Source organism: Macrotis lagotis, chromosome X, assembly GCF_037893015.1.
Source record: "Macrotis lagotis isolate mMagLag1 chromosome X, bilby.v1.9.chrom.fasta, whole genome shotgun sequence".
Classification (NCBI taxonomy): Eukaryota; Metazoa; Chordata; class Mammalia; order Peramelemorphia; family Peramelidae; genus Macrotis; species Macrotis lagotis.
In genome coordinates, this window is record NC_133666.1 from 287,958,794 (window position 1) to 287,979,453 (window position 20,660).

The window sequence follows — 20,660 nt, forward strand, 5'->3', positions numbered from 1 at the left end:
AGTCAATGGTATAGCACACTAATACATGATTGGTTGGTCACCAGTTTGTGAACTGGTATAACCATTTTGAAAGCAAAATGCTACATAAATGTTGGAGGCTTTGTGGATATTATGAATATATGGAATATTTTAACATAGGTTATTGTCTTTAATTCTCTCAAAAGAAATTATTTCTATTTTCTAACTATGAAAATGTTTACATTTTTCAAATATTTTTGTTATCTGAGCTCTAGTATAATCTAACTGAATTACTGACTTCAGGTTTGGTTTTTATAAAATTAAACAAATTGCTTGTATTTTTTAATAAATTCCTTTTGGAGTTATAAAATTACATGGAATTGGAAAGGACCTTAATTATCTAGTTTTATCCTTTCATTTTACAAATGAGAAAACTGAGTCCCAAACAGATGAAGTGACTCTGACCCAGTATTTTATAGATAGTAAATTACTTAACCTGACTCTAGAGTCAGTACTTTTTTGTGTTCCACTGGAGGATGTATAGAGCCTCAGTGAAGGAAAGGAAGATTTATTAAAGTATTTGGAGGAGATATTTCTTGTGATTTCAATTCTTCTTGCCTCTCACAGCATGAATATCACACGTGATATTCTGATACTTGGATTTTATTTTCATTACACCTACATTGATCCTTTTTTTAGATTTTTTAGATTGTTTTTATGTTTTGGTTTGGTTAAAGAGGAGGGATCTTTTTTTTGGTCTTCTAATATTCTTGCTCAGTGAGAAGGTCTTTGCTCTTTTCCTTTTGATTTTCTCTGTTGTGTCTTTTTGTTTCATAATGAGTCATGAACAATAAACAATAATTACATTTATATATGAAGCCCCTTTCAGGAGCTTTTCCTAATATTTGAAAAGTCTTGAGTTCCTATTTCTGATCAATAGCTTAGCTAGATAGATATAGAAAAAAATAAAATTTACATTTTTATTTATTAATCTTAATTCATCTAACCATTTCAGATCCACTTAATCTTTTTTTTTTTTCCTTTGCAAGGCAATGGGATTAAGTGTCTTGCCCAGGGTCACACAGCTAGGTTATTATTAAGTGTCTGAGGCTGGATTTGAACTCAGGTCCTCTTGACTCCAGGGCTGGTGCTTTGTCCTCTGCACCACCTAGCTGCCCCAGATCTATTTATTCTTGATGCAGACTGCCTCCTTGTTTTCTTTCCAACTTCAGCTTTTTATCAACTTTTTTTAATGGGTGATTTTAAATTTTTTCAAGAATATTTTTGACTATAAGAAATTTTTTTGACTTATTTGATAACTTTAAAGCCCAGTCTCCTATAAGTTGTGATTATACCGTAGTATTAATTTAATTCATTTTAAATTATCTTTCACTTCCCTTTTTTTCCAGTTTAGGAACACGTTGTTTGAATTTGCTAGGTTTCCAACAATTCATGGGAGATAATGATATGACATCTGACTTAATTGATGAAGGAAAAGAGTTAATTAGACGAGGTAAGATTTTTATTTAAAATAAGCGAAAAGAAATACCTACCGTATGACATGTCAGGAATTGAAATTTCATGGATATAGTTCATATCCTCCAAAAACTTTCAGTCAGTATCATATTCCACATCTGATGTTTATATTTATATTTGAAAGTATTTGGTTGTATTTAGTAAAAACTATACTCATTTTTCACATGTATGATAGAGGAGTCAAGATTATAACTTGTCCTAAGCCCTGAATTTTATACATTTTTAAAAAAGCATGTCTTATCATAGTGACATTGCATTACAAATTTATAAAATTGCTGTAGCATAAGTTATTGGGAACATACATTCATCTTTTAATAATTGAATGTGTCTTTTTTATATTTAGATCCACTTTCAGTAGTGCAGTGACCCTAAGAGATAGTTTGGGAGTACACTTTTCATTTAACTGTTTAGTATATTTTTTTCATCAGAATGCTTTGTTTCAGTATCTAATCAGCTAATATCTAATCAATACTTAATCCAACATTTATTTATTATATTATAAACATTACTTAGCTGTTAAAGCTTTGATAGTTTTATATTTATATAAGATACTGCTGTTTATATAGTATTTTAAGGTTTGCAAATGATTTGACATATGTGCCATTAAGCTATTAAAACTGAGAACTGCACAGTAACTTTTGAGAGACCCAATATTCATATGTACACATATCCATATACATGCACACAGATGCACATGCATGAACATACACATTTACATGTGTATGAAAGAATGAAAAAACATTAAGTGCTTACTTGGTGAACTGTTCTAAGTACTAAGAATTTAATAACTTTTATATAAGCAAACCAGCACATGTTCTCAAAGAGCTCATATTCTGATATATGGAAATAGCTCATCTAGGTGCTTGAGGCTGCAGACCAAAGATGGAAAGCTTCTGGCCCGGTCTTGTTTGAATATTTGTTGCAATAAATCATTCAGAGCCTGATGATTCATATGCTCCATATCTTTAATAACAGTATATACAAATATAAGTGAGAGAGAAGTAAAAGCATTATTCAAGGAGAATCTTCTTCCTCCCCCTACAAAACCATGTTCTTCATCCCCATTGTGACTTTTAATCCCTTAGCCCCTTACTTCTCTCCCAACCAATTTCTTCTCTTTTTCCCACTTTGACCTTTGTTAAACCAGTTCATCTGTACACTGTGCTGCTGAACAAAGACGAAAGGAACTAAACAACTATTCTGACGGGTTCACTACAAATTTGTGTTATGAAGGTCATCAACTTACTGTTTTACCCTCCACATCCTCTTTTCTAAACCTTTACAGACTTCCTCAAACCTCCCATAGCTCCCTCTCGCCTGACTTCTTAATTAAACTTGTTTTATATTTTGCAGGGGAAAAAGGTTGATATTGCTTGAAATGAATTTCCTCTTCTTCTCTTACTCAGATAACTTCCACTCCTATCTTCACTTACACTCCTGACTTAAATGATAAGGTACTTTACTCCTTACTAAGGTTGATATCACCTGCACAAGCAATTCTATCCCATTTGCATTTGTCCCTTCAGATTGCTCCCTTGGTCATCCACATTCTGAACCATTTATTTCAGTCCCTATCTACTGGGTTTCACCTACTATCTACTAACATTCCCCTGTGTCCTCTATCCTCAAAAAGCCCTCTTGATCCTTCCATCTCTATTGCTAGTTACCTTATAGCTTTTCTGTCTTTTGTGATTAAATCCCTTAAAAAGTGATTCTATCTTCTCTCCTCTTACTCCTTTACTATTTGGTTTCCAACCTGATCATTTCACTGACTCTACTCTCTCCAGTTACTAGTGATGTCTTAATTGTCAATTCCTGTCCTTGATCCCTCTGCAGCCTTGGATGTTGTTGATCCATCCTTTCTCTTTGGTACTCTTTTCAGGACACCTTTACTTCCTGGTGCTCTCTCTGCTTATCAGACTTGGATCCTTATTCAGATCACATCCTCTAACTTTAGATGTCCCATAGGCGCTCTCCTGAATCCTCTTCTCCCTCTGTATTGATCCATCAGTTCCCATGGATTGAATTACAATCTCTTTGATAGTCTCTAATCTCATATCTCCAGATACCCTTTGGAAGTCTCTAATTGGCTATCCAATAAAAATATTAAACAGCATATTTAAAATGTAACTTATTATCTATTCTCTACCAATCTCCCAACCTCCAATCTTCCCTGTAACTTCCAAGGGCATCACATCCGACCAGTCCCACAGATTCACAACCTCAGTGCCACCCTTAGCTTCTCACTTTCTCCAAGCATCCACTCCTCCTACTCTCCTCTAACCTTGCCACCACTCTAGTGCACATCCATGTCACCTCCTATCCTGCTGGTGCTTCTCCCTGCAGAATACAGCAATCAAAATGATTTTCCTAAAGTACAGGTCTGACCATGTCACTCTACCTACTCAGTAACCTCTAGTGACTCTCTATACCTTATTTCCTAATCCCTCTTAATCTTAGTGTTTTTTAGTTGATAACCTCTTTTTCCAAAGTGGGGTCACATGGCTCCTAAAGAAACAGCCTGGAGTGATTGAAAGATTCTTTTATTTAACATTCCTGCAGGAAAGAGCACTCCCCCTAGTATAGAGTGTCCTGAATTGCAACAATGTGATATACAGTTTAAGAGGGTTTCTCTTTCCTTCCAGGCCAGTCATTGGTTCAGATCATCAGGGGTACATTTTAATTAGCATGCCTAGGTTAGAAGGATGCTTCCAGCTTGGATTCTTTTTTCTTGCTCCCACATTCCTGCACATAGACTTTTGTCTTTTAGCCTAAACAATAGCCGGAGACCCCTGCTTTTGTAATGTATTATTCTGACATCCTAACAGCAAACTCTCATATCCTGTGGAAATCAAATTCTCTATAATTTCTTACACTTTTTATCTTGTTTATTGTTTCTGCTAATTTATTTGTTTATTGTCTCTCATTAGATTGTGAGCTCCCTGAGAGCAGGCATTGTCTTTTGCCTCTTTTTTTATCCCTAAGAGTTTAGAACAGTACCTGGTATGTAGTAGGCTCTTAATAAAATGTTTTATTGTCTGACTACATTCATGTGCCTGTCTTCCTCTAGCCTTGAACTTTTTTTGCATATTTTGTCATCTTTAAGTGTGAGATGAAGCTTTAAAGTTGTTCATTGAATTTCTTTTATTAGCAAAGGTCTTGTTCATATTTTAATAACATCTTTTAGGATATAGCACTTGGATTTATATATTTATTATTGGTTTCCTGTTTATCTTGCCTTTTTCAGAGAGTTTTTCTATGAAAAATAGCCCTAATCAAAGGCTGCCCTTATTCTTTTTTTCAAGTTTTTTTTTTAGGTTTTTTTTTTTTGTAAGGCACATGGGGTTAAGTTGGCTTGCCCAAGTCCACACAGCTAGGTAATTATTAAGTGTCTGAGACCAGATTTGAACTCAGGTACTTCTGACTCCAGGGCTGGTGCTTTATCCACTGTGCCACCTAGCTACCCCAGCTACCCTTATTCTTAAGGAACTGATTTTGTTTAAATTTTTTCCTCTAGCAACAGAAATAGTCTATTTATGACCTGTTTTTTGTTATGAATTTTTCCTTAGTTGCTTGAATAAGGCATCTCCTTGTACTATGCTAATTTTTATTTGCCTTTTATTTTAAGTTGAGGATCTGTTTGGAGATTGTTGTGGTAAATAATATAAATTTAATTGTGGTATGGTGTTAGTCTAACTTTTATTTTTGCAAGTATGTTTTCTAGTTTTTTCAGAAATTTGTTCTCTGTAGAGTCTTTTCCCCATTATTTTGAATTAAGGGGTTATTTAACTATAAATTACTATGTGGAATTGACTTTGTCTCTTGCTTACCGTTATAAATGATGTAACTCCCTAGAGGAAGCAAACAAAGATCTGATGGCTATTTATCATAGATGTCAGAAAAGATATTCACTATTGAATAGAAAGTTGGACTAGGTGGCCTTTAACATTCATTTACAATCCTTTCTTTAAAATAAAATTCAAACCACTGTTAAATTCCTTAATTAATCCTAACTAAACCACATTTTTCTAAACTTGTTATTTTTCTCTTTCTAGAAAAGAGAAAGAGGCAAAGACAAGAAGAAGGTGAAAATAGAAGAAGAGTAAGTATTTTAGACTATTTTAGGAAGTATTAGATGAAGAGCACAGTAAGATCCTGTTAATTTGGACAAGTGGGAAGGATGTTACATACTAACAAAACTAATTGGTTTTTTAAAATGATTAAATGTGTTTTTTAAAAATTACATGTACATGTAAACATGTTAACAAAAGTGTAGACCTGTTGAACCTGCATAAAAATATTTAAACACATAATTATGTGTTTACACAGGTGCAAGAATAACTTGGACCATTGTAAAAAGTTGGTGCTTTATTACACATTAAATGTATTTGAATTTTTTTTTTATAATATCGATTTGCTTAGACTTTTCGTTTCCTAAAATGGAAAAAAAGTCATTAGTATTGCCCATTCACAGTTACTACTTCCTAAAGGTGTATATCTAGTGTCTCTTTATGCTTAAAACATTATTTAGGGAGAATTAGGGCACATGGGTACAAAATTCAAAGAAGCAAATCTCTAAAAGAACTTTATAAACAATTAAACCTGTCTAGTAATGAGATGGACTTAATCTGTAGGCAATGAAACTTCTTGTCATATAAAACTAGAGGCAGAATCTTGAGTTCTTAGGGAATCTGTGGAAATTATCTTGAAGCTTATTTGCAGGTTGAATTAGATGACCTCTCAGCCTTCTTTAACTTAAATGATATGGCTCAATTAGAGAGATTTTATTATGTAGATCAAGATTGTTCTCTTTAGTGTTATGTGATTTTGTATTTTTAGAGTACTTTAGTTTTTCCAGGGAAAATAATTTTAATAAGGACAGCTAGGTGGTACAGTGGATAGAGCATTGGCCCTGGAGTCAAAAGGACCTGAGTTCATATCTGGCCTCAGACACTTAATAATTACCTAGATGTGTGACCTTGGGCAAGTCACTTAACCTTATTGTCTTGCAAAAAACAAATAATCATCATCATCATCATCTTAATATAGTCAACATTTATATAATTCCTTTACCTAGAATATAATTATTTTGTTTTCATCACCTTATTATTCTAAACATTTCAGTTAGTTTTTAATATTCTTTTTTTCTTTATTTTTGCAAGGCAAACAGGGTTAAGTGGCTTGCCCAAGGTCACACAGCTAGGTAATTATTAAATGTCTGAGACCTGTTTTGAACCCAGGTACTCCTGAGTCCAGGGCCAGTGCTTTATCCACTGTGCCACCTAGCCACCCCTCAGTTTTTAAATAGTGTCTCTTAATGTGTTGAGGGGGGTTGTATGTGTAAATAATTATATATTATTTTCTTGATTTTTTTGAAAATATAAGAATTTTATTGTTTTATATATCTACCCAGAAAATAATTTTAAAACTATCTTATTTTGTTATTAAAAGTATTTTCATTTATTTAAATCAAATTTGATAATATTTAGAGTAGCATTTTAGGCTTAAAGCACTATGCTAGTTCTTTGTGGGGTAGAAGAAGGAGGTCAAGGTGGGAACAATATGATTTCACTGGTATAGAGAGCTCCTGGTGTGTGAAGTCTCTCTCCTTTGAAACTCAACACCTGCTCTTTAATGTATATAGACTGTCATAGAGCTTCAGAAGGACAAAGGCCCCAAGGGGAGCTAGAGGTCTGAAGAATAGTCCACTTGAAGCAGGGCCTAGGGAAATGGCCATGTTGGACTTGAGGGTCAAATCCTTTGGGAGAGGAAGGACTAATAGGCAGAACCTCACCCATGCACAATGAAAACTGTTAGCTACTCCTTGGGGTGCTGCCCCTGTGGCATATGTATTAGAGAATACCAGAAGCCAAGGTGCTTAAACCACTCCCCAAGCACTACCCTTGTCCAGCTCACTCTGGAAATGCATTTAAGCAAGGTTTTCTCTCTCTAAGCTAGACTCTGTGCTCCTGGCCTATGCCACTGGAGCAATGTAGCCCAGTTCCATGTGTCTGTCCAAGTTTTTCTTCTCTTCTTTCCTGGACTCCCTGTCATTTCCTTTTCTTTTCTTTCCTCTGAGTTCTTTCCTTTGTTGTTTCTGGACTTGTAACTAAATTCTTTCCTAGTTGTTTCTGTGAACTTGCAGGCTTATAAAACAAAAAATCCTAAGCTTTACAGTTCTAGGGTTAGTTTTGAGTTTTTCACTTTTTTTTTTTAACATTTTATTTGTTTTCCAATTATGTACAACAGTAATATGTATCCACCATTTTTTGCAAAGCTCTGGATTCTTTAATTCCCCCTCCCCCACAGAAGACTGTCTGATAGTCTCTACATTGTTTCCATGCCATACACTGATGTAAATTGAATGTTTTATAAGAGTAAACATAACCCCCCCCAGATGATGAGAAACCTCAAGAATATTCAATATTTTTCCCACAGTTGTTATTACTAGCTGTACCTCCACTCTCTTTCTTCCTACTCTCATTTATTCTATTCTCTCTCTCCTTTTATCCTGGCCCTGTCCAAAAGTGTGTTGAATCTGACTACCCTCTACCTTGATCTTCCCTCTCTTCTATCACCTATTCCCCACTTCCCTTCCCTCCCCTCATTACTCCTTATCCTCTTCCTTTCTTCTTATTTTTCTCTAGGGTAAGATAGAGTTCCTCACCCTATTAAGTGTGTATGTTCTATCCTCTCTGAGCCATTTCTGATGAGAATGAAGACTCACTCATTCCCCCTTGCCTTCCCCCCTTTCCACTACGTTGAAAAAGTTTTTTCTTGACTCTTATGTGAAATTTCTTAGCTTCTTCTTCATCTTCTTTTCCTTCCCTCCCTTTCTTTTTTCACGCATTTGACTCCATCTTTTTTACTACATTATACCATTCCTGTGTCCTGTCTATATGTGCTCCTTCTAACAACTCTTATAAATGAGAAAGTTCATGAGTTATCAATATCTTCTTCCTGTGCAGGAATACAAACAGTTCAATATCATCAAGTTCCTCTTAGTTAGCCCCTCTCTTCTACTCTCTCTATGGTTCACCAGAGTCCTGTACTTGGAGATCAACCTTTCTGTTCATCTCTGCTTGTTTCAATAGGAAAGTTTGTAAGTCCCCTGTTTCATTGTAAGTCCATCTTTTCCCCTGAAAGAGGATGTTCAGTTCTGCTGGGTAGTTGATTCTTGGTTGTAAACCAAGATCTTTTGTCTTCCGGAGTATTATATTCCAATTCCTATGAGCCTGTAATGTAGATGCTGCTAGATCCTTTGTAATCCTGACTGTGGAGCCTTGGTAGTTGAATTGTTTGTTTCTGTCAACTTTTAGGATTTTCTTTTTGATTTGGGAGTTTTGCAATTTGGCTGGAAGTTTTTCTTTTGGGATCTCTTTCAGGAGGTGAAGAGTGAATTCCCCTGATTTCTATTTTTACTCTCTGCTTCTAGAATCTCAGGGCAATTTTGCTGTATCATTTCTTGAAAAGTCTAGGCTCTTCTCCTGGTCATGGCTTTCAGATAGCCCAATAATTTTTAAATTATTTTTCCTGGATCTGTTTTCAAGGTTGGTTGTTTTTCCAATGAGATATTTTACATTTTCTTCTAATTTTTGACTTTTTTTGGAAGAGTTTTATTTCTTCCTATTTCTTGCCTAAACTGGTTTTTAACATATAATTTTCTTCAGTATTTTTTTGTATATCTTTCACCAAGCTTTTGACTTGGCTTTCATGATTTTTCTGCATCACTCATTTCTCCTCCCAATTTTTCTTCCACCTCCCTTAATTGCTTTTCAAAGTCTTTTTTGAGCTCATCCATAGTCTGAGCCCATTTTCTATTTCTCTTGGAGGTTTTGGATAGGGAAGTTTCAGTTTTGTCATCATCTGAGTATGTGTTTTGATCTTCCATGGGACTAAAGTAATTCTCTATGATCAGATTCTTCTTCTTCTGTTGTTTACTCATTTCTTCAGCCCTAGACTAATTTACAGCACTTCCAAGGTTTTGAGTTGTTTATTTTTTGGGACACTCCACTGGGATCTTTATTCCTCCAAGGTCTTATGTTCTCTTGCCTGTGCTTTGATATGTAGATATGCCCCCCCCTGCCCTTCTTCCTTCTGCCCTGGGGTTATAAGGAGGGATCCTGCTATCTTGGTATAGAAGCACAAACTGCCATATCTGAGTGTAGGCAGACAGCAGAGTCCTACCCTGAGGGAGAACAGAGAAATCTCTGCAGACTTCCCTTACCATCTCTGGAGGTGCAGGCTGCTTTCTCCTGATTATTGCTGCAGGTTCTGTGGCCATGCTTCTCACTCCACACTCATTCTGGTGGAGCAGAGTTCTCTCACTGCCCCTTCAAGCTGTTGCCAGTGATCTCTAGGCTGGGCTGGGCTGAGCTGCAGCCATGGCTTTTTTCCCAACCTCTGGTCCTGGTGAAACATACCTTTCCAGTGGAACTTTTAAGTTATCTTGGACTGGGAAGATGTATCAGTCAGTCTTTCTGTGGGTTCTGCTCTTCTCACTTTTAGCTTGAGCCATTTGTTTGGTTTTTTTTGGAGTTTGGGGGGAAGGAGTTCCCATGAAATGCTACCTTCATGCAGCCATCTTGGCTCTGCCCTCGCCCCCCCCCCCCCGAGTTTTTCACTTTCAGAGAATCTTGATCTTTATGGTGGCACCACCAACTTCCCTCTCATCACACTTCCTTTAAGTGAGAATTGACTGTACTAGTAGAGTTGCCTGACCTTTTTACTCAGTCCTTTTTTCTTGACCTCTCCTGCAGCCTTTGACAGTTAAGTACCCTTTCCTTTTTCATAGTCTCTTCTCTCCAGATTTTCATGTTATTATTTGGTTCTGGTTTCTCTTCCTATCTGTAGACCATTCCTCCTTCTCCTTTGCTAGCTCTTTCTTTTTGTTCTGTTCTAAAATAGTGAATGTCCCTCAAGGCTCTATCTTGACCCCTGTTCTCTTCTTCCTCTTTACTATTTAATTTATGGATTTTATTGCTCCTATAAGTTTCATTATCACTCTATGCTGATAACTTTCAGAGGTGTATATCTCTTCCCTGCCCCACCCCACTCTTCTTCTGAGCACCAGTCCTATAAGCACCTCAAACTGACCATGTCCAAAATTGAATCCATTATCTTTCCCATAAAAACCTTTCCTCTTCCAAACTTCCCTATGAATGTTGAAGGTAGTTCATAAACTCATTGTCTTCCCTAACTCCTTATTCTCATTTCTGATATCGTCAGTTGTAGTTTTGTTGTTTCTACCTTGCCAGCCTTCCTCTACTCACAAAACCACCACTTTAATCCTAGCTCTCATCACCTCTTACTTAGACAATTGCAGCAACCTTCTTATTGTTATCCCTGTCTCTTGTCTCTCCCAGTTCCAGTTCATCCCGCACATAACTGCCAAAGTGATTTTCCTAAATCTTAAGTCTGGCCATGACATTCCTCCAGGATTAAAAAATAAAATTCTTTGTTTAGCATTGAAAACTCTGTAACCTTGTCCCTTCCTAGTCCCTTTCTAGTCTTTCTGTGTTTTTGTTTTCTACAGACATTCTGTTTTTAAGCTATCTCTGCCTTTGCAATGTCTCATACCTGGAATGCTTTTCCCCCAGGACTTGAACTTTCTGACTTCTTTCTACACTGTTTCCAGGGTACTTTTCCTAGGTTCCACCCCCTTCTTCCCCCCACCCCCCCCCCCAGTATCTCCTCTTCTAGTTACTCCTCATCTTCTCTTATATTTGTCTATTGTTTGCCCTTTTTTTACTTTTAAAAGGTAAGGTCCTTGAGGGCAAACTTCCTTTGTATCACTAATACTTGACTCATACATAACAAGCACTTAATTTTAGTTAATTTTGATAAAACAAAATTAAATTTAGGTTTTTTAAATATCTATTTCATTGAGTTATTTTTGCTTTTCAAGGAATGGAAAGAACGTTATGGAAACAATCGAGAAGATTCCACCAGGAATAGAAATGTTCACACTGACCCAAAAGAGTCAAACTACTCAGAAACCAATACCAACAGATGTAAGTGAATTGTTGCATTTGGTCTTGGGAAGTAAATTATGTTGCTTGCAAAATCTTTTAAGAATTGGGCAGATAGTTGGAAGAAGCATTTTAGAACTTGTTATTGTATTCTTGTGATTCATTCAGGGAGCTGGGTTACAGGGTGGGAGAAGCATTAGAAGGAGTGACCAGAGAACAGAAACCAGAGAATATCAATGCACTAATTTGTATCAAATTAGCATCTATCCCTAAGCTTTTGGATCACTTTATTTTCATGATTAATCTGTTTGAGTTTTGCTTCATTTCCTTTTCTCTGGCCAGTTGTATGCTTTTTAAAAAGGCAAAATAGCATTGTGTCCTCAGTAAAAATAATCTAAATAATAAATTACTTAAATAAGTAATAAATAATAAAATAGCTAATTCTGATTTGTATTTGTGGTTTAACTAAATACTCTAAAAATCTCTTCCTTTGCTTTACCTGTAAATACTCCAAAATTTTTTCTTTTGTGTATATATTTTCCACTAAAGTACTATTCTAATTTATCATTGTGGCTTCTTTAAGGTAAAGCATATCTCTAGTGGGACTGACTACTCTTGAAGGTTTTTAAGCCATATCAATTCATTTAGTCATTTACTGAGACATGGAAAGGTTACCAAAATAGGGAATCGTAAAGAAGGAATATTTTCTTAAATGAAATCTCATCCTCTAAAATTACCTTATTTAATATTTCTCTGGTTATAAGATGATATGTTGTTGCATCATTTTTATTCTATTGTTTTCAGATTCAAAATTTAGGCCCATTGTAATTTTGACTTCACTTTCCTCACAGTAGGGACTATTATCCACAAATAAAATAGTCATTAGTGTAAAAGAAATAATAATGTGAATATTTTCCCTTTTTATTTTCTTTTACAGCAGTATCTAAGTATACAAGATCTAATAATAGGACTGAAAGAGATAGAATTGAATTACTCCAAGATGCAGAACCTCTGGATTTTAATGCAGAAACATTCACTGATGATCCTCTTGAAGCTGAATCAGCAAGGTGAGTTTACTCCTTTCTTTTGACTATATTATTCATCCATTTCAAAGGGTTTTATTACCTTTCTCCAATATCCCCAAAATAATTATATTTTGAGAGTGATGCCTCTGTTTTGGAGCAAATTACTGCTCAGGTTAGGTTGCCTTAGATAACCTTCAAAGGGTAATGCAGTCATCTCAACTTTAAAGGTGAGCAACTGAGCCTTAGAGAAGTGAAGGAACTTGCACAAGGTTGCACAGTCAGTGGGGAAGTCAGCCTTTAATTTCTCTTTAAAAGGTCTCATGTTAATTCCACTCTTCATTCCACCTCACTTCTTCCCATTACACTTCCATTTTACAATTGATTATGCATTGCCTTATTATAACATTTCTTATGGAATTGTCTATTATTATTATTATTATTATTATCATTATTATTGTTAATTTTTCCTATATCTGTTACTTGATCTTTAAAATAGATTGTAAACTCTTTGAAGGTAGAAACTATACTCCTTGTGTCTGTCATGGTGGGTGCTAACTAAATAATTGTTTGTTGATGAACCATTTTTGCCTTATGTTAGTATTTCAGTCAATTAGCTAACATTTATAAAGTCCTTACTGGAGCAGCTAGGTGGTACAGTGAATAGAGTACTGGCCTTGGAATCAAGAGGATAATAGTTCCAATCCAGTCTCACACTTGACACTAACTAGCCATGTGACCTTGGGCAAGTCACTTAACCCTGATGGCCTCGCATCCAGGGCCATTTCTGGTTGGCCTGATTCATTTCTAGCCCCTGGATCCAAATGTCTTGAGAGGAGAAAGTGAGGCTGGTAACTTAGCACAGCACCCCCTCACTCAAATTCAGATCACCTCCCTAATGTCATGACCTTCTTTGAAAATGAAGGACAAACATCATCATAAAGCCCTTACTACATGTTGAGTGCCGTGTTAAAAGGCAAAAATAAACCCTCCCCTGCTCCTGAGAAACAGCCTAATAGTGAAAGCAACATGCAATAGTGAAAATAAGAAATCTATAACATCCTGTACAAATAAGCTATATTATACAAGATAAACAGGGAAGGCACTAAGATTAAAAAAGATATGGAAATGCTTAGAGTAAGACTTGGTCTGAGACTTGAGTGAAGATAGAGTGAGGAGACAGAAATGAGGAGAGAAAGCATCTCACACAGGTAGGAAAAGACAGTGAAAATGCATAGCATGGAAATAGATCATCTGTGAAGAACAATGAGGCCAATGTCACCAGTTTCCAGGAGTAAGTGATTTGCATAATATATTAATGTGAATGTTATATTAACTCCTTCCTGTTTTATTTCCTTGATAATTTTTTCCCCCAAACCTGACTTCATAAAACCTTTCAATTAACTTTTTTATGTTTTTTTTTTAATATAGGTATCAGCCTGGTGGAAGGTATCTGTCAATGTCTCGAAGCAAAATATTTGATGATGTCTAAGCATGAAAATATTTAGATGACAATTAACTCTTGTAAAATATTTTCTTTCTATTCTATATGAAGAAAAGTAAAGTTAGGGTAAAAAAATACAAAACTTAAAGCTTATATAATAATTTATTTCTTATCAAGTAGGAGAGTACCATATTCTCATGGGATTTATTTCATATGATGCAGTTTTTTAATTTGTTCTTTCAATGGATAATGGGAATGTTCATTTAATTCATATTAAAAATTAGTTCATGCAAAAACATTTGTGTGTTTCAGGTTGGTTGAAATGAATCTTTTAAAGTTAATTTAAAAATAAATCTGTAACACATCTGTAGTACACTACAGTTCTCTTGATATTAGTGTCATATACTTTGTTATTTAAAAATATTTTGTTCAGCATTTTTCAAGGATATGTAATTGAATGGAGAAATCAAGTGATGATTAAATTCACAGAAATCATATCTTAAAATATAATGCTTACCTGTGATTCACAGAATAGAGTAATCCTTCTGCTTTAACTTAATTTGCAAACAAATGGATTTTGCATGTAAAATTAAGCTATTTCAATTGACAACATTATTTTGTTTTTAGCATGTGTGATAATCAATTATCTTTCCTAAATCGTTGATAGAAGCTGGAAATCTTTATATTTTTTTGTATAGTTTTAATTTCATGGGGATGAGATTAAAATTTTTCAATTCAGTTTTTTTTTTGTTTTTTTTTTTGGTATTCTTAATCCTAAGCTTCATGGTTAAGGAAAAGTATGTGCATTAATGGCAAATATTTTTGATATCCAAAGAACATGAAAAAGTGTTGAGATTTTTCAGTGTGCCAGTAAAGCTTTTACAAATAAGACACATGCTTTTTCCATTCAAAGTACTAATATAAACATTGCTGTAGATTAGTACTTATATTGTGGTTTATGAAATGTGTCATACCAAAATAGATTGTAAATAATTTATTGGGCAAATATGCTCATTTAAAAAAAATGTTTGGTTTCATATTTGAGTCAAAGTTGTGTTTAGCTTTTTAAATTACCATCTTTATTTTCCAAATATGAATATAAATGAGTGAAATCCTTCTAACACAATTTAGTAGGTTATATATTTCTTGAAAAGTGAACTTTCCCCAACTTGTCATATTTCAAAAAAGCTTACTTTTTGAAAATTACTATTATGTAATTTTATAAATTTAATATAATACAAGTATTCAAAGGATGATTGTTAACCCTGTTATCTAGTTATTTTGAGTCAGTTTTTAAAACAATGAAATTGAATACATTCAAACTAAGAACAAATAAGATTTGCCCTACTACATTGGAGGTTTTGGAGCTACTCTTTTGTTTGAGTCACAATCTTTCCTTTGTAAAATGTAGTTGGTCATAACAGTTAGTAGGAAATAATGATGCTTTGGTATCGAATGTAGCACCACCATGGATTTTCCTTGGGCAAGATGTAACCTCTCAGTGCCTCAGTTTCTTCATTTACATAATGAAGATATTTCTACCTACCTACCTCACAAGGATAATGTGAGGGTATTAGATTCATGTTTATAATACTAACACAGCTGTCATCATTATAAATTATACTTGAAAGTAATGAGTGGAAAATATGTTCTTCACAGAATAGACTCTATTTCCTTACTCTTATGTGGAAACTAAGCCACCTCTCTGACAAGACCTGTAGATACAATGGAGTTGTTTTTCCCCTGTATGAAAATAATTTGGTTATTATACTAATGTTTTCTATACTGTGTCTTTACTTTGAAAATTTTCCCTTAACTATAATGGTAGATCTTGTTAGATTTATCATGAACTCCAAATGACAGTATTGACAGAGAGGAAAGAAAACTGAGAAAATCCAGGATATAGTAGGTAATTTGAAGATTTAAAATTAAGTAAACTTTTTCTTAAGGAGTTTGTAGTCTAATGGTATCTATTTCAGATATTTTCTTGTTATTATTATTATTATTATTATTATTAATAATAATAATAATAATAATCTGCTTTTTACATACAGGGTCAGTGTTTAACACTCTGTATTATAATGAAGTCAATAATGACAGTGTCCCCAAATAACCAGTGGGCTGGGATGCTAAACTGCTAATAATACCCATGCTAGAAAATAACAGATTTGTTGTTTTCATAAAAAGCATGGAAATTACTATGTATTACTTTGCTAAAGGGGAAAGAAAACTAGGATTTGGGGTTCTTCCCCCTCCATATTGCATTTTCTAGATAATATTTATGGTACAAGACGCATCACTATGAAACTTTATAGCAGGAGTTGGTGTTGCACAAAGAACACTGATTAGGCTGGCAGTTAGGTTACTTGTTCCAAACGTAGTCTGCTAATTTAGCTATATGACACTGAGCAAGTTACCCCAGTCATCATAAATGCTTGTTTCTGACTTACCATTCCCAAGTCTGTTTCATTGTGTTTTTATCACAATGGTAGGACTAGAAGATCTTTATGATTCTATGAAAAATAGTCCTAATTGTTGAAATTCCATTACTAAATGGATACCTCCTCTCAGATTATTTTTATTCCAAAAGGCATTTAATAATCAAAGAATAAATCTATACTGAGCCTTTTAAGGATTGCAATTGGCAATAATTCACCATTTTAATTAGGAAAATGAGAAAATACAGATCATAGAAATGCTGATAGTAAAAAATATTTGGATTATATGTAATTTGATATATTTGTCAAATTCTCAGTACCAAAATTCAAGTTATGTGTGCTAATTAAATTGATTACAAATGGTAAAATTGCTTGACCTTCCTCATTTTATTGCACTATAGTGGGAAGTTCTTGAAAAGTTAACATATTGAAGAAGACATTTTTCTTTAAACCACTCTTAACTATAAAGTAATTAAACCTGTTAAATTTAATAGTTTCTGATTTTTATTTGATTATGCCTTAGATTAAGAAAGTAGTTATAGGAGTAATAATTGGCAAAAGCTGTTCTGAAGCCTCCCCATCAGAATTTAAGAGGTCTTCATAAACTTGAATCCCTAAATTCTAATCACATCCTAAATGTAGTAATAGGTTATATTTTATTGATCCTCAAATGTTATAGAGTGGTTTTTTTAAAGCTTTCCCTGTAGCAACATTTTTTAAAATTGTACTACCAGTATTTTTTTAAACCTTTATACTATCTTTGTCCTGTTTACTTAGGGATGGTTATTTTAAAAATTTATGTTCAAAATATTGAAGATTATAGAAAGAACTGAGTTTTTGCTTCCAGTTCCACTACCTGAAATATCTAACAATGGGTACATTTTACACTATTGGGAGTTATTGTGCTAGACAACTAAACTGAATGTTATTTAGACACTTTAATGTGAATTTATTCAACCCACTAGGTTACTACCATAAAATTTAATTGTTAACTATATTATTTGAACAAAAATAAAGAAAATGACTGGTAATATCTGAGTGATAATTTTGAGCCTGTTAATTGCAATAAAGATAATTTCCTCTTAATCAGAAACTTTATTACCAAAAACAAAAACATCTGATTTTTAGGGCACAGATTCTCTGTTTCCAACTGACATTCTTCCCCTCCTCATAGTCCTTTATAATGGAGAGTAATTCTGCCTCTATTGAAACTGTCTCTGGCCAAGTGATAGCCCCATAATACAGCAAAAGTAGGATGGCTCCTCCATGTTCTTTTGATGGCACAATGCAAGTCCTGGAAAGTGGCCCTCTCTTCAGAAGTATCTGGGTGTTGGTCTGTCCTTGAGTGTTTGAACCTGAAGTTATTGCAGTGCTGGAGCTTTATTCCAATTTATTCCTTGCTCAGAGAGCTTTGTTCCCAGAGAATTTATTAATTTAGATATCTATGATTTTCGTTTTATTTTCAGGACATGTCTAGTTTATTAAGAAAAAGGAAAATAAGAAACACTGCCATGTTTTATCTCATTCTAAAAGTATATATTTTACTTTCAGTAAAATTATTAGGTTTAATAACTGATGTATTTAGCTTAAAAATTCTCTTTTATGCAGTGAATGACCTGAAAAAGTAGAACTTTTTGCATGTGGTTAGAAGTGCTTTACTTTTGAAGAATTGACATGTGCAATGAAAAACAGCATGAGTTATTGTGATATTGTTCTTGTCACTATGACCACCTAAAATTTTATGTTTATCAGTATGAACCCTCTAGTCAATGTCTTTAGCATACTGGGTTTTAGGTTATTATGGTGCTTGTTTCTCAGTGAAACAATAGACTTGTTTCTGACCACTTTGAAAAACTATAATGGATTTTTCTAGTTTGAAAAGTACAAGCAAAATGTTGCATGTTTGAAGGCCAGGCATGTATAGAGTTGCCTTTTAATTTTCTGCAGTCAGACTTACACTTATAAATTATATAATGACAAATGTGCTTACACATAAATGCTCTCATTCCAGGCATTTTAATTTTTTATTCCAGTTTTGTAAATAACAGTATTTTTGTTACTTTCAAATGAAATTTGGAAGTCAAAAATTTGACTCCTTCCTTACAGCAGTGTTTTGCCAGTGTTAATTGCCCCTCTAGCCTGTCATTTGTATTAAATTAGAATGTTCCCCTATTTCTTCAGTCTCTTTTAGGTTTACCAAATTTCCTGGGAATCTAATGTGTTGAATGAATTATGTTGGTATTACTTTGTTCATTTTAAGTTGATCATATGAAAATCAAGTAAAGTATTAGCATATTTCTTCCAAATATAAATTAACAGATGTGTCTGAGCACATAATTTGTCAATGGGTTAACTATGATTTGTGCACACAATGCCAATATTCTCTTCAGTCAGCCATTAATTACTACTTGACATGGATTCAAACTCCTGTATTCCTGACTCCAAGACCAGTGCTCTCTATTCACTGTGCCACCTAGCTATGTGACCTTGGGTAAGTTACTTAACCCCAATTGCCTCACATCCAGGGCCATCTCCAGTCATCCTGATTCATTTCTGGCCATTGGACCCAGATGGCTCTGGAGAAGAAAGTGAAACTGGAGACTTAGCACAGCAATCCCTCACTCAAATCCAGTTCAACTGCTTGTCATGGCATCACCTCCCTGATGTAATGGTCTTCTTCGAGAATGAAGGACAAACATTATTGTTATTATTACTTGAAATTCAGTAACAGAAATTTTTCCCACCTGATATTTCTTTTATTTGGCAAGTTTCATATAAACTGAAAATTTGTTGTTAACTCTGTGCAATTTCTGTGCTATAATTGCTATATTCAATTACGTATTTAGAAAAGTTATACAATGTTATTTATTAGCAGACTAGCAATCTTTTGCCTTATTTCTGAATAATAGATTTCCATTTTGATTATAGTGTACTGTAAAAGTTTTTTTCCTGTACTATGTTAAATTATTGGTGATGTAATGATTTTTTAAAAGAATGTATATTTGGTCAGTTGTTAAAATATAGGCAATTGTGGACTTGCACGAAATAAAATATATTTCTAAAATTAAAAAGTGCTGTGCAACTTGGATCTCAACAAATTTTGCTAAATATTAATGTGCACTAAAATTTGTGCAGTCTTCTAGGGTTTACATGAGTTCTGTCCCAGCATAGAGTTGATTTAAAAGGAACAGAACCTGATTTTCTAAATTTTCCTCATGGTTTTTTTATGGAATATACAAATACTACTCCCCCACCCCCACAAAAAAAGAATAATTCTTAAAAATAAAAATCCAAACCAGCTTTAGGCAGCTGAAATCCCTAATTTCTCATTGCTCTTATAATTCCAGAGTACAATGTAGTAATAAGAAAATAGACATTAGAACTGCTAGAGAGATTCCCTGTTTTCCAGAGAGGATTAGTATTTGGGACAGAGGACTTTAGACTGATTTTGCAGTCTCCAAGTTCCTTTGGATCCAGGTGGTGGTGAATTCAGCAACTATATTTTTATATATTTCTATCTGTCTTTTGAAGTAACAATTCCAGTATAGAAATTATTTCAATTCAACAACCTTAAAGAACTTGCTGTATGCAAATGGAAGTTTTCCTTTTTCAAATATTAAAAGCTTAATTTTAAGTTTTCAATAAGTTTTATGTAATCATCATATAGATTAAGTTAATTGTCCAGGCACTATTTTGAGAAACAAAGTACAACAGAACAGCATGGCTTTTAAGAAGAAAGTGTGTTGGTCCAGTTTTGACACTTGCTGCTCTAAGTTGAAATGAGTCAATACCCTCTCTAGGCAGGCTTTAGTTTCCTTATATGAAATTGTAATTTTATACAAAATTTTCGCTTCAGGTCCCTTCCAGATTTAACAGTGACATTTGGCCTTCAGAATTTCCCTACCATTACTTTTTTTTCAGTTACCCAGTTTCAACCTTAGTGTCAACCTTGACTCCTCAAATCCCATCACCACCTATCTGACCAATTGTTCCTATTTCCACAACCAAATAAGTCCACATCTCTCCAGTCATACAGACATCTCCAGCATAAGAGGACTCATTACCTTGCAGAGCTGCCCATACAAATTGTGGACATACTAATAGGAAATTATTCTCTAGAGTGAAAATTATATTGTATCTCCCAGTTTTCTCATCTTGAATCTGATGGTCTCTGAGGACTCTTCACTTAAAACTAGGATTCCATAGGAAACTTTTTGATTCCCTTCTAGTTTTTATCTTCTTAAACTTACCATGAATAGGGAGTAGGTAGCTAGGTGGCATAGTGAATGGA

The 20,660-nt window shown here is 34.2% G+C and overlaps 1 protein-coding gene across 2 annotated transcripts in view; it reads left to right on the forward strand.

The window, feature by feature from the left end:
• LMBRD2 (LMBR1 domain containing 2) overlaps positions 1-19,432 on the forward strand; it is a 56,692-nt gene extending 37,260 nt beyond the window's left edge. Inside the window, exons 14-18 of one of the 2 annotated variants that reach the window (XM_074206905.1) lie at positions 1,368-1,471; positions 5,550-5,596; positions 11,402-11,507; positions 12,406-12,532; positions 13,919-19,432. In XM_074206905.1, coding sequence (XP_074063006.1) covers positions 1,368-1,471; positions 5,550-5,596; positions 11,402-11,507; positions 12,406-12,532; positions 13,919-13,979 — 445 coding nt within the window. In that variant the 3' untranslated portion in view covers positions 13,980-19,432. Of the gene's footprint in view, positions 1-1,367; positions 1,472-5,549; positions 5,597-11,401; positions 11,508-12,402; positions 12,533-13,918 lie in introns of both variants that reach the window. The other variant, XM_074206904.1, reaches the window with a different exon arrangement.
• Positions 19,433-20,660: the final 1,228 nt, after the last annotated feature.